The sequence below is a fragment of the Pygocentrus nattereri genome, chromosome 15 (assembly GCF_015220715.1).
Source record: "Pygocentrus nattereri isolate fPygNat1 chromosome 15, fPygNat1.pri, whole genome shotgun sequence".
Classification (NCBI taxonomy): Eukaryota; Metazoa; Chordata; class Actinopteri; order Characiformes; family Serrasalmidae; genus Pygocentrus; species Pygocentrus nattereri.
Window position 1 is genome coordinate 16,221,591 of NC_051225.1, and position 14,032 is coordinate 16,235,622.

Genomic DNA, 14,032 nt, shown 5'->3' on the forward strand with positions numbered 1-14,032 from the left:
GCCTACAGCAGGCGGAGCAGCAAGTGGGCGGAGCTCATTACTCTGAAGTAGCAACAAGCTGCTCGTTAAGGAACTATAATTTGGAGGAAGGAACTGAACATTAAAACATATTAAACGCCGCGTTCATGGCCCAGTTTATTACTTTATTTATTTAACTGTTGTATTAAAGCAATAGAACACGAGAGGGAGTGTGTTATCGCAATAACATCACGGCTGTGATGATACACGGCCACCACATCACAGCCATAATGTTATTTCATGATAACCCACTCCTGTTCTATTGTTTGCATTATATATATATATATATATATATATATATATATATATATATATAGTGAGATTGAGATAGCGAGAGAGAGAGAGAGAGAGAGTGTGAGAGAGAGAGAGAGAGAGAGAGAGAGAAAGAGAACTATTACATCACCAATAAGAGAAACTGTAACTCAAGATGCTAAATTAGACGCTTTAGATATGTATTTAGAAAATAAACAAAATTCATTGTCTTTCAAAATTTGAAAAATGCATACTGGTGAGTAGACTGCGGTCACACAGGACCTTTCACAGAAACTGTATATCATACTTAACTAGTTTAATATTGAAAAAACAACTGTTTAAAACATGCAGAGCTGACATGCCAGCCAACATACTCAGGTTAAGCTCCTCATCGAGCTCATCATCATCAGTTTCAGTGTCTTCAGCCTCCTCCTCATCCTCCTCATCTGAACCCTCCTCGTCGATCCAGTAGCCTGGGAGCAGTCCAGCCGCATCATACGAGTTGCAGAGAGGCCCAACAATGTGTGTGATGAAAGACTCCTGAAGCTTAGCTAGCTGTGGCATGGAGCGGTCCATGAAGGGGCTGATGGGTAATCCTAGACCTGTCTCCTCATCACCCTGTAAACCAGACAACCGAGAACTGCTTACATCAATAAGCTACAAGAGCCGATGCAAATGTACAGATAATAGAAAATGTTAGTGAAGCCTTTGCAATTAGCTGGATTTTATGCAGGTATGGCAAAAAAGTCACAGTATTTTAAAAAAAACAAAAAAAAAAACAAAAAAAAAAACAACAGTTAACAGTTGCGTATGTTATCAAAAAATGTTTTAAACAATCATCAACACTGGAAACAGTACTTTTTGTTCTTCTATTTGACTGTTTGTCTATTCTATTTGTTTGGTGTTACAGTCATGTTGCATGACTCAACCTCTTGAGGTTTAGATCACAAATTGTAAAATAAAGTTTTGCAAAGTAACTTTTTCATAAACATTTACCAACCACTCTTTATCCCTTAGAATTAAACAGGCTGTTTATATTATTATGCCTTTATCCTGCATTGCACCTCATTCAAAAAGCAGTTCAAACACTCCCTATAACTGTAGTGTGAGTGGGTGGGGCTAAACTGTTTATAGGCTGAATAGCTGATATATTTTGTCGCATTTAAAAACCAGTAAATTAAAAAAAAATTGCAGCATATATGGACTGTGGACTGAGTGAACAGGATGTTTTGAAACTTCAACAAATGTTTACTTACTACATCAAACAATTATTTTTAAAAAGTGAGGAAAATTGCTGTGGGGGTGCTGGAGCCTCTCAGCGGTTATCGGGTGGAAGGCAAGATACACCCTGGACAGGTCGCCAGTCCATCGCAGGGCAGACAGACAGACAGACACATTCACTCACACAAGGGGCAGTTTACTTTACCATGCCCTACTTGCTGGGAGGCGACAGCACTACCCAGCACGCCACCGTGCTGCTCGGGACTATATCTGACAGTAAAACGACATACCTGCTCATAAAACTCATTGACAATGCCCTCTGTCCATTTCAGGTGAAGACTGCGCTCCTTGGCTGGCCCATTGATATCTGCCAGCTTGATGCACATTTGGCCAACCAGCAGCCTGTCGTTTTCATTAGTCCAGTCAATACCTGGGCTGTTCACATCACTAACCTGTTAACAAGAAGTTCAAATATATCAATTAAAGCCACCACCACACATGTTTCTTCTGAAAAGACAAAGTATACAAACCATATACCGTATTTTCCGGATTATAAGTCGCACTTTTTTTCATAGTTTGGCCAGGGGTGCGACTTATACTCCGGAGCGACTTATAGTCCGGAAAATACGGACTTCACGGCAACCGGGAGAATGCGCCACGCTACGTTCTCGGAAGTCATTGAATGGATCAGCAAAGCATGGGCTTCCGTGAAAACCGAAAGCATCCTGCTGTGATTCAGAAAGGCTGGAATAATTGCAAATGTAACTGACGACGAGTCTGACAAAAGCGACTAAGAAGAGGAAGCGGCGCTTCGTCCACCTCCAGAGTTAGCGGAGTTGTTCATAAGTGACACTGAGGATGAGTTCAATGGATTTGATGATTTGGAGTGATATAAACTTTGATAAAAATGGTTTGATAAACTTGTTAGCATGTTCTTTGTTATATTTTGTCATTGTTATCTGAATAACTGTTCATGTTACGTTAACTTGGATTTTATTAAATCCACCCCCCAAAAATGCGACTTATACTCCGGTGCGACGTATATATGTTTTTTTTCTTTACTGTGCATTTTTTTGGCTGGTGCGACTTATACTCCGGAGCGACGTATAATCCGGAAAATACGGTACTTGAGTTAAAGTAGAGACACTCAAGGTAAAGTATTACTCCAATAAAAGTAGAAGTTCCTCCCTTTAGACTTCCACTTGAGTAAAAGTACTATTTACCTTCAAATGTACTTAAGTATCAAAAGTAAAAGTACTAAAAGATTAATTATGGCTCTGATGTCCTGTTATCATTTTTATTTAGTTTCAGTTTAATAAAAACTGGCTTTAAACTCAGGATCACAAATGAGTTTCCTTTACTATATTGATCTGTAGGTCTCTGTTCATAAACATAAACCAGCCCAAACTAATTTACTATAAAATGAAATGGTGTTTGTAGAAATTCAGAAAATAGACGCGTCAGTCTCGACTGCATATGTGGACATATTTCTATATTGAGCTCTATTTACACAAAGTTAGGTTAGTTCATCATTTATGTTTAATAGACTCTCCCAAAATTTAAAAATTTTAAATGCTGCGCTGATGTTGAATCGTGTGCTGCACTGGGTCGGCATGACTAACAGGTCAAAACAAGCTCAGAACAAAGTGACCGCTGTGCGCTGATTGGTGTTCTTGCTTTGCGCTTATTTCGTTTTGACATGTTGTGTTTTTATACACACAGAAACCAAAAGGAAAGACAGATTTCTCAAAATGTAGTGGAGGAAAAAGTCAGATATTTAACTTTGAAATGTAGTGGAGTGAAAGCAAAAAGCCACCCAAAATGGAAAATGTTCAGTACAAATACACAAAAAAACTACTGAAGTACAAAAACTAATTACATTTACTTAGTTACTGTCCACCATTGGCTGTACCTAAATGTGCAGACAAGGGTTAAAACTCTAGCCATGCGCTCATCACCTTGGAATTGAACTCCGCCAGGAAGTCAAAGTGCTTCTTCAGGTCTGTGGCGAGAATGGCCTCGATAACGAGAAAGCGGAAACGCTTGAACTCAACGTGGTCCAAGTTGGACAGGAAGTTGAACTCGGGCCGTGACAAGAAAAGACTCCATGCAGAGGCAGCATGGTGGTTCTCCAGAACTGAGCGATCGTTGTACAGCACCGCCTATCACAAAGAGGTGGAAGACACAAAAGTCCAAAAAAAAAAAAAAAAAAAAAGTATTCTAAGGTTATTGAAATAGAAGCAATATTTTTAGATCTGCAATCAAGAAATCACATTATGTCTTGTCAGATACCTGTGGTGCATTAGTGGCTACAAGAAAGGCGTTTGTACGACCAGGGTGATCATAGTCATGCATAGCAGCTGCTACATATAGTGCCATTAGCTCTAGGGCAGGGACATTCCAGGCCAAGCAACCATAACTGTTGTCAGAGATAGAGCAGCTTTTAGAGGAGGCGTAGGACACTCTGCCTGGGGAGATGCCGCTGTCCGAATCTGAGAAGAGGAGAAAAAGAAAATTTCTTTAACCAAAGCTTCACTTTTAAGAAAATAAAATAAATCATAAAAGAAATGGGCCACAATTTTCTTCATTAATAGAAAACAGTTCTATTGACTCCACACAAACTCACCTACTACTTTTGGATTTCCATTAAAAAAAATTCAGTCAAAGGCCTTAATTTAATTCATGCAACCAAGTAAAATTGCAGCTATGCTCCAAATATTTATTTTAGTTAGGAATTTTTAATGTTTACCCATAGAGATCTAAATCCCATCTTAAAACACTGAGTTAGAGACTGCTTAGAGAATCACTGAACTGAAATATTAACCAGGTATAAATGAAGAAGCTCCAAAAAGTTTTATAGACCTTTTCAAGAATTTTCTCTCTTTCATTTACATGATACATACATTGTTGGTGTTTACACACATAAGAAATATCAATGTTAAATTATAATTGATACCATCTTTAGAAGAAAATAAAAAAAATAACACTAGCAACAATACTTCACTTTAAATCAGCTGGTTCTACCATTAATAAATGCTCATGTAAGCTTAATCAACATGAAGATATAATTTTATGCAGTTTTTATTTCAAAATGAAATTGAAATTATCATGCAATTATTTTTGCAAACATTTAGGATATAAGTAGTGGTATTAGATATCTCTAAGACATTAAAAAAACATTTAAAATGAGATTCAGAACCTAATAAGGCAAACTTTAAAAATCACTAAAAATGAATTAAAGTACAGCTTTGAAGTCTGTGAAAAGTAAAATTAAGTTTTTGCTTGCATTTTTTTCATGGAAGGCCACGATCTGACCAGACAGGCCTGGGGTGAGTTGGCTTGAAATAGCCCTATTAGCATACCAGTTTATGTTCCACTAGAATACTTAAAATGCCCATCTGGGCATCATCTGCAGTGCAGAATCGTGTGCCAGCAAGTGAGGTCACTGGTTTCCTGTGTGATTCAACACCTCTAAAGCGTGAGCACCTCTTACTCTCCCATGTTGAGCGCCTACAGCAGCCGAGTGACTCAGACTGCACTCCATTTGAGAAATTAAAAGGGCCATCAGCATCCTTAAAATAAGTCCCGAACATGCTGAGCCAGCAGCGACGGCAGCCTCTGATCTCAATCACAATGGAGGCTCTCTCTTATCGGACGCCAGTCGCTCCTGGCCACAGCCACACAGACCAGCAGTGGCTGGGTTTGATTTATCCCCAACAGATCAGAGGTACATGGGATATAATTAGCAGACAAATGACTATGAATACAAATGTTTCCACCCTACTATACAGCCCTGTGTGATGTTCCATTAAAAATAATAATAATTTATTTAAAATGTGGTATATTGTGGCACCATTTGTATGCGAGTGGCTGGGTACCTGTGTCACTTCCCGTCACGTGTTCGTTGTGGATCTGCTGAAAGCCTGGGATTGGCCTTGTGGTCAGGTACCACACTGCGTGGAGGACGTCGGTGGCATGCACACGATTATGATCTAAGGAGGAAATACATTTACAGTGAGTCCCTGACTGTGAGGCCTTAGAAGAATACAGACAGTGACATGGGCTGTCAAATACATATAATTTTGTCTATAATTTTCAATTACGCTGAAGTTCAATGATTGTGCTACCAAAGTGGATGCTCTGATGCATGGAATTTCAAAGTTTCACTTTTGCTAACATTAATTTAAATCTCACAGGGAATATCACGATAGCCGTTCTCTAGAGCGCAGAAGTACGTCATGAATTCCCGGACTGGGATTTTGAAGATTTCAAACAGACCCGTGTCCTGGAACAAAGTGTACGCCACCTGAGAGACAGCCAAACAAACAAAACTTCATTAAGACAAACACAACAGGCCTTCACTGAAGCATAAAGTCCCTGATGAGCAGAGACTATTACAGACTCAACACAAGAGCGCAGTAAAGGATCATCACCACTGTGGCTCATGAAACAATACAATGTGCCAATCACATCCTGTGAGAGGAATAATGTACTGCAATTAAACTGAAAGTGCTTAGAAGGATCACCCATGTCTTGACATGTGTTCGTCTTGCTGGAAAAGCCCAATTATGATTAGGAATTGAACAATGAAATGAAAGAGAAATAAGAAAGCAAGCAATTATTACTCGGGTGGATGCAGATTAGCTCGTGAATCTTCTTCTAAAATGTGCTTTGGTTCAGGAATGACAGCGTAGGCTTAAGAAAATATTTGTTTGCTGCTTCAAGCCATAAATTCTCTGTGTACTAACGTAGCTGAGGATTCTCCCCGTCTTTCCTCCTGTTCTTTCCATAAGATTGAATATCTGGAAGTTCCAGCTGTTGAGTTTCTCCATCAAGGCTTCATGGTCCTCCAACAGGGGGTCCAACCTAAACTCCTGCTCACCCTGCAAAATAAGCAACAGATGGCTATTTTGCATGATCCAGGATAGTCGCTTTTCCCCTAATCCCCAGCTAAGTCATTCCAGAGCACATCACTCAGCAGACCTTGCATCAGCAGGAACAGAGAAACCTCAACCATCATGCAGTCAGCTCTCACACAGCCTCATATGGTCTAGACCCCCACCACTCACCCTCAGGCTACTCCAACACTTGCATGCATGCTCAGAGACCTCACTGCTATAAATCTGGCTGCTACATTAGAACACAAAAGCAAGGGAACCCTGACAGGGACCATGAGGCTGCGATCCTTTCCAAACAAAAACTGCTTGATTACCATGTCAGAGATTTAGTCTGCCTGTACAACAGCTGGCTGCTTTAACAAGGACCAGAGTGGCCAAAAAAGAAGAGTGCATTCCAGGTCATGTAAGAGAACTTCTCTTTGAGTTAGTGGAGTGAGACAATTGCTCTAAACAAATAAGGGAGGGTGCATACCTATATATTGCTGCTGTCGGAACAAAACCTTGTATCTCCATGTGTCATTTTTTCAGTTTTTGACCATTTGAAAACACCTGTTGTCCTTTACATTGTGTAAAATTTCATTATGAATGGACCAAAAGAAACAGCTCAAAATTACTCTGGGTTCCATTGACTTACATTATAAGTATGGTTTTTCCTTCTCCTGTAAAGTTACCATTTTGGAAATACGAGGTTTTATTCTGACAGTTGTGATATGCACTGATCAGGCATAACATGATGACCAGTAACACTGACGTGGTGGTGGTGATGTGTTAGTGTGTATTGCGCTGGTCTGAGTGGATCAGACACAGCAGTATAGAGTGGACGGTGAGTGGACACAGCACTGCTGTGTCTGATCCACTCGTACCAGCACACTAACACACCACCACGTCAGTGTCACTGCAGTGCTGAGAGTGACCCGCCACCCAAATAGTACCTGCTCTGTGAGGGTCCATGGGAGTCCTGACCACTGAAGAACAGGGTAAAAGGGGGCTAACAAAGTATCAGAGAAACAGATGGACTACAGTCTGTAACTGTAGAACTACAAAGTGCACCTGTATAGTGAGTGGAGCTGATAAAATGGATAATGAGCATAGAAACAAGGAGGTGGTCATCATGTTATGCCTGATTGTTGTAAATGTTAGGAATGAAAGACCTGACACTGCCTACATGCAGGGAGAGAACAACCGAGTGTTAAACTTTTAAACCAATTCAGTGCCTTGTAAATGTACCCAATAGTGTGCATGTCGACACTGTTAGACAGACAGCAAGCCTGGCGTAGCCCATGGATGTAACAAGTTTGCACGACTGAGGCATCTGGATGCGTGTTGTGTGTGTGCAGTGAACACAACATGGGGGTGGGGATGATCTTGTTACCACAATACAGCAACAAAAGTTTAACAAGCTGTCCTCAGACATGTATTCTCATTATAGATCACATCTGGCTCCGTAAGATTAAGCTGAGGTCGGCTGACTAATAACCAATAACCAATAACTGAGGCAGAATTGCAGAAATATGCCTTCTCAACTAGAACAGAGTGTTTGCTCACTACAAAATATTTGTCTCAGGTCAGCAAAGCTACATGAAATACACAGAGGTAAATTCGTTTTGTATTCATAAGCTGACCTCAGTGTACAGATGGTTTCTTTCGGGTGAGAGTTTGAAGGGAAAAATCATCACAGTGCCATCGTGATTCTTGGCAGATGTTCACTCACTTTTTGTTTGATACATGACCAAAGACATCACTGGTCCATTTTTAGCATATTTGATGGTAAAGACTGCTCTTTTTCAGACCTCTAGCATGTGGCAGCACCTTTTGACATCAAAAAATAGCCAAACGTGACTGAACCTGCTTAAGAAAAGTAAAAACAAAGCCCTCTAGTATTTTAGCTAAACTAAAATTTTAGTACTTTAGTTAAAAGTACATTTCATGCAGTCTCAGAGATCTGAGCAGGACTAAAATGTTAACACTCTACAAATATATCTGTACAATTCTACTGAGGTGTTACTGTACCTCAAGCTCGGATGGGGTCTGTTCCACACTGGAGCGTTCCTCCTCCTCCACCTCTTCCTCAGGCTGCCCTCGCTCTATGGCCTTTCCAGCAGCTGCAGTGCCTTCTCCTTGAGCCTCTGCCTCCACGCTCTCCTCCCTGATAAGGCCATCCCCGCCATACTCTGGCCCCTCAGCTGCGGAAAGCCAAATACTCCAGTCATCTGATTTAATTGCTAACATCATCACAGGTCAATGTTAAAAGACAGGTTCATCAACTTTTCATGAATTTGCTTAGCACTTTTACAACAGGCATCATTAAGCTGTTTTAGAGAAATATGGATCCAGACCTATAATGAGTGAACCATGCTAGACAAAACAAGAAACCCTAAAAAGAGCCATTATAGCCATGGAAGCATTATCCATCAGGAGAAACGTTTAATAAAAACCTATCATATAATATGTGAAAGTATTATTTATGTCTTGGTTCGCAGGTATTGTGACCAGTTAAAACTCTTTTGCTTTTAGATGTTGTGAAACACTTTAGAAATCAAAACATTCTGTTAAAAAGGCATCAATTTCAAAAGTAAACTTTGCTGCAAACAACAAAATCACACCAGTGGTGGACGAAGTAAAACCATGTACTTGAGCTAAAGCAGACACATCCAAGGTAAAATATTACTCCAGTAAAGTAGAGGTTCCTCCATGTAGACCTCCACTTGAATAAAAGAACTTGCCTTCAAATGTACTTAAGTACTGGAAGTAAAAGTACTAAAAGAGTAATTAAGGCTCTAATGTCCTGTTATAATTTTTATAACAAGACTCCCTTCATGAACTCATTTTAGGTTAAAAATCCAATGTCTCTCTTGGTAAACCAGTCTTTTAATAGAATGTCATTAATTAGTGATGCTGATGTTTATTAAAATGATCATAAGCACAAAACACTGAAGGCAAACAGTTTCCATCAGGTAGAACCGAGTGGCTCTGAAATCACTTTTTACAAACAAGCAAAGTTTCAGTTTAAGATTTATTTAAACTTTGTTACAAGTTTAAGTTTAATAAAAACTGGCTTTAAACTAGCTTTTACTATATTGATCAGTAGGTCTCTGTTCATAAACATAAACCAGCCCAAACTAATTTACTATAAAATGAAATGGTTTTTGTATAAACAAAAAAAAAAAAAAAAAAAAAAAAAAAAAAGACGCGTCAGTCGCGACTACAAATGTGGACATATTTCTATACTGTACTCTATTTAACACAAAGTTATGTTAGTTAATCATTTATGTTGAATAGACCAACAGGTCAAAACAAGCTCAGAGCAAAGTGACCAGATTGGTGTTCTCGCTTCTTTCGTTTTGACATGTTACATTTTTACACACACAGAAACCAAAAGGAACGACAGATTTCACAAAATGTAGTGAAGGAAAAAGTCAGATATTTGACTTTGAAATGTAGTGGAGTGAAAGTAAAAAGTCACCAAATGAAAAAACTACTTAAGTACAGTAACCAATTACATGTACTTAGCTACTGTCCACCACTGCTTCACACATATTTACCTTTCTGCACTTTATGTTCAAAAACTATCAGAAAAAACAATTTGAATATGAGAACCTGACAAACTTTGTGCCGCTTTAAGGTGCTTTGACTGTTATTTTACTGTTAATTATAGCTCATCTGACTTAAGTTGATTTAGCAAGTTAAATGTTTACTGTAATAAAAGTTAGACAGTTTAACTAAAGAATTTCATGAATCAACAAGCGAGTATAAAAGAAATTACTTTACTCTCTAATTAATCGGACGAAAACCAGGGTTTCTTTAAGAAGACATTGCAGATGTTATCCAAGTTCTAATTGGCTTTTAGAAATAGCATACACTGCTCAAAAAAATAAAGGGAACACTCAAATAACACATCCCTGATCTGAATGAATGAAATATTCTCATTGAATAATTCAAACACAAAATTAAAGTGGAAAAACACACTACAGGCTGATCCAACTTTGATGTGCTGGCTGATCCCACTTTTGATTTTCCTTAAAACAAATCAAAATGAGGCTCTGTATTGTGTGTGGCCTCCACGTGCCTGTATGACCTCCTTACAACGCCTGGGCATGCTCCTGATGAGGTGTCGGATGGTCTCCTGAGGGATCTCCTCCCAGACCTGGACTAAAGCATCCGCCAACTCCTGGACAGTCTGTGGTGCAACGTGGCGTTGGTGGATGGAGCGAGACATGATGTCCCAGATGTGCTTAATCGGATTCAGGTCTGGGGAACGGGCGGGCCAGTCCATAGCTTCAATGCCTTCATCTTGCAGGAACTGCTAACACACTCCAGCCACATTGTCCTGCATTAGGAGAAACCCAGGGCCAACCGCACCAGCATATGGTCTCACAAGGGGTCTGAGGATCTCATCTCGGTACCTAATGGCAGTCAGGCTCCCTCTGGCGAGCACATGGAGGGCTGTGCGGCCCTCCAAAGAAATGCCACCCCACACCATTACTGACACACTGCCAAACCACTCATGCTGAAGGATGTTGCAGGCAGCAGATTGCTCTCCACGGAGTCTCCAGACTCTGTCACATCTGTCACATGTGTTCAGTGTGAACCTGCTTTCATCTGTGAAGAGCACAGGGCACCAGTGGCGAATTTGCCAATCCTGGTGTTGCAGGGCTCTGGCAGTGCTCCTCCTGTTCCTCCTTGCACAAAGGCGGAAGTAGCGGTCTTGCTCCTGGGTTGTTGCCCTCCTATGGCCTCCTCCACGTCTCTTGGTGTACTGGCCTGTCTCCTGGTAGCGCCTCCAGCCTCTGGACACTACACTGACAGACACAGCAAACCTTCTTGCCACAGCTCACAATGATGTGCCCTCCTGGATGAGCTGCACTACCTGTGCCACTTGTGTGGGTTGTAGAGTCCGTCTCATGCTACCACGAGTGAATCAGTGTTGCTTCCTAAGTGGACAGTTTGATTTCACAGAAGTTTGATTTACTTTGACTTATATTGCGTTGTTTAAGTGTTCCCTTTATTTTTTTTTTTTTTTGAGCAGTGTACTATATGGACTGGTTAAATAATGACCATGAGCTGCTGCTGTGCTCTTTTCGGGGCGGGGGGGGGGGGTGGGGGGGGGGGGATTCCCTCTGAAATCTCTTCCCCCCCCTGACAAACACACACAAAGACAAAATCAAAATGTATGAATTTCAAAGATCACAAAGATCCCAATTATAAGTAGAATTTATATAAGAACGACAGGGAAGACACTGAGGATATAAAGTATTCTTTGTAGGAACCAGATCCATCACTGATTTGACCACCAGATCAATATTTGTCTTATAACTAGAGTGAATTTGGAATGTGAGGAAAACCCTAATCCTGTTTTTGAATGGTTTGTCATGGGAAGTGAGAGACCGATGTAACAGGAATGCTGTCACAGCCAACCTGAGCGTCTCCTCTGCATATCGGTTGCTGACGGCAGGTGACTCTCGCTCGCTTCCATGCTGGATCCGCCCTTCACCATCTGCCGCCCACAGCTGTCACAAACACAGCAACAGTCAATCACAGCTCAACACAGCCCTTAAAGATCCACACAGAACTCAAGGTGTGAATGAAGGAGAACAGTCTGGCCAGGTGTGGTGGATTTGCTCTGAATTAACATGCAACACATAAGGGGACAGCAAAAAAGTGGACCATCTTGGGGGTCCTTGAGGAACATTTGGGAGCCAGTGGATTAGATGTGGATTTAAAGCTCACAAGAAGTTACATCTCCAGGGGCAGTTTTGCTGTAGAGAGCAAAACTTTGTCCACAGCAAACAACGCAAGCGAGAGACCACAAAATCAAAACCTTCCCATTATAAATCATATAATTCTGAAGTTGTCTTGACCACCTGCAAGTGTCAGAGCATGACGCACCATTTTTACAGATCCCCTGTTTCTATTTTTAACATGGCAATGATGGAACCTCCTTAAAATTACTGCAGTTAAGCCAGTAGACATTCATCAAAACACAGCAGAGAAAAGGGAACTGCATGACACCTCCAGTAAATTTGACACAAGGGCATCATGCGTTGTCCATCATTAGATTTTTACCAGGTAGCTTTTCAGCATGTTAGGTTTATGGATGATCGCAGCAAGCACTTGTTGTATACCTGCCTAAACAAGAACAAGCTCTGTGTAGTCAGTATAGCAAGGGTCTTTAATTAAAATTCAGTAAGGTCAAAGTCCGCAAAAGTCCAAAACACCATAATGTCTAACTTGCATCATGACTCAGTGCCATATCGCTGCTGTCGGAAGAAAACCTTGTATCTCCAAAATGTTAATTTACAGGAAAAAGGAAAAAACATACTTTACTTTCAAGTCAATGGAACGAGAATTTTTCCCATGTCATTTTGGGTAATTTCTTTTAGGCCATTCATCATACAATTTACAAACTATGTAAAGAGTAACAGGTACTTTCAAATTATGTCAAAAACTGAAAAATGTCAAAAATGGAGATACAAGGTTTTCTTCCGAAAGCAACTGAATGTCGAATCAAATAAAGTGCAATTCAGTGATATTTCAACAACATTTATAGTTCCCTCTGACTGCTGTTTCTCACCTTGTCCCTCCCCTGTGTGGCGTCACTCACTCAAGTCTCAGTGCTCATTGAAATGCACAGATCTGATTGGCTGAGTAGTGTCACGTGTGATATGCACAATGTATGCGATTGGTCTGTGAATCTCTGGCCGCTAAAGCTAGCGTAAAGCTAGAAAAGTTAGGTGAGGGGCTGTTTGTTTGTACCTGGTGCAGAGCAGGGTCGAGGCAGGGCTGCGGTACTGCTGGAAGTCTGGTGAGCTGAGTGTGTAGCCCAGCGGCTTGTGCAGGTTGACGCTGGGCTTGGTGAGGAAGTCGGCTGTGTCGGGGAACTCCACTGGGGAGCGGGTGACCAGTGTGGAGCTGGGAGCGCCGGGTGGACTGTGGCTTGGTGAACTGACAGGACTCAGGCTTGGAGATGCACCTGAGAAGTTTGAAGCCATATTAACATCAGAGTAATATGAATCTCTCATATATACATATGTTTTTATCCAAAATATTATATTAAAACGTATTGATCCAAGGTGTAAGTATCTGTAAGACAATGGGGTCGGTGTTTCACAGTTTTAAACAATTTTCTTGGCTTTCCATCGTGGGAAAAAAAATCCTGACCTGGTCTTCTGGGGATGGTGTGACCATATGACAGTGTTACAGAGGATGATCTCTGTTTGGGGATGGTCAGCAGGTTGCTGTTGGGACCATTGGAGAAAGACCCCTGACTGCTAGAAACACTGCAGCATAAATGAGAGATGACATTTACAGGGTAAGCGTTCATATTTCACATATGCGATTCATGTGGATCACATCAAACTACAAAGCAATTTGGTATGACACTACACATAAAACATTTTTTCTCTCTAAAAATGATCATCAGTGTCTGATCAACACTGCCACCTTGAGGACCAACAAAGAAAAAGCATAAAGAGAAAAATCAGGAAACCAGACTGGATGGCTGTCTGTTTAAATTTGAAATGCAGTCTCAAAAAAGCGAGAGTTCAAATATTAAAAATATAATACAAATACAAAATTACATTCTTCTTTGGTATTATGATACGGTTTGGACTGAATATATCTAAAAAGCACTAATACACACTGAA

General features: G+C 40.6%; 1 protein-coding gene across 1 annotated transcript in view; it reads right to left on the reverse strand.

The window, feature by feature from the left end:
- pde3b (phosphodiesterase 3B) overlaps positions 1-14,032 on the reverse strand; it is a 98,212-nt gene that overhangs the window by 2,308 nt on the left and 81,872 nt on the right. Inside the window, exons 5-15 of the mRNA XM_017700651.2 lie at positions 13,548-13,666; positions 13,143-13,359; positions 11,805-11,896; positions 8,400-8,572; positions 6,240-6,374; positions 5,686-5,797; positions 5,370-5,483; positions 3,784-3,983; positions 3,450-3,653; positions 1,782-1,943; positions 645-888 (exon numbers count right to left, since the gene is read on the reverse strand). Of these exons, the coding sequence (XP_017556140.1) occupies positions 645-888; positions 1,782-1,943; positions 3,450-3,653; positions 3,784-3,983; positions 5,370-5,483; positions 5,686-5,797; positions 6,240-6,374; positions 8,400-8,572; positions 11,805-11,896; positions 13,143-13,359; positions 13,548-13,666 (1,772 nt within the window). The remainder of the gene's footprint in view (positions 1-644; positions 889-1,781; positions 1,944-3,449; positions 3,654-3,783; positions 3,984-5,369; positions 5,484-5,685; positions 5,798-6,239; positions 6,375-8,399; positions 8,573-11,804; positions 11,897-13,142; positions 13,360-13,547; positions 13,667-14,032) is intronic.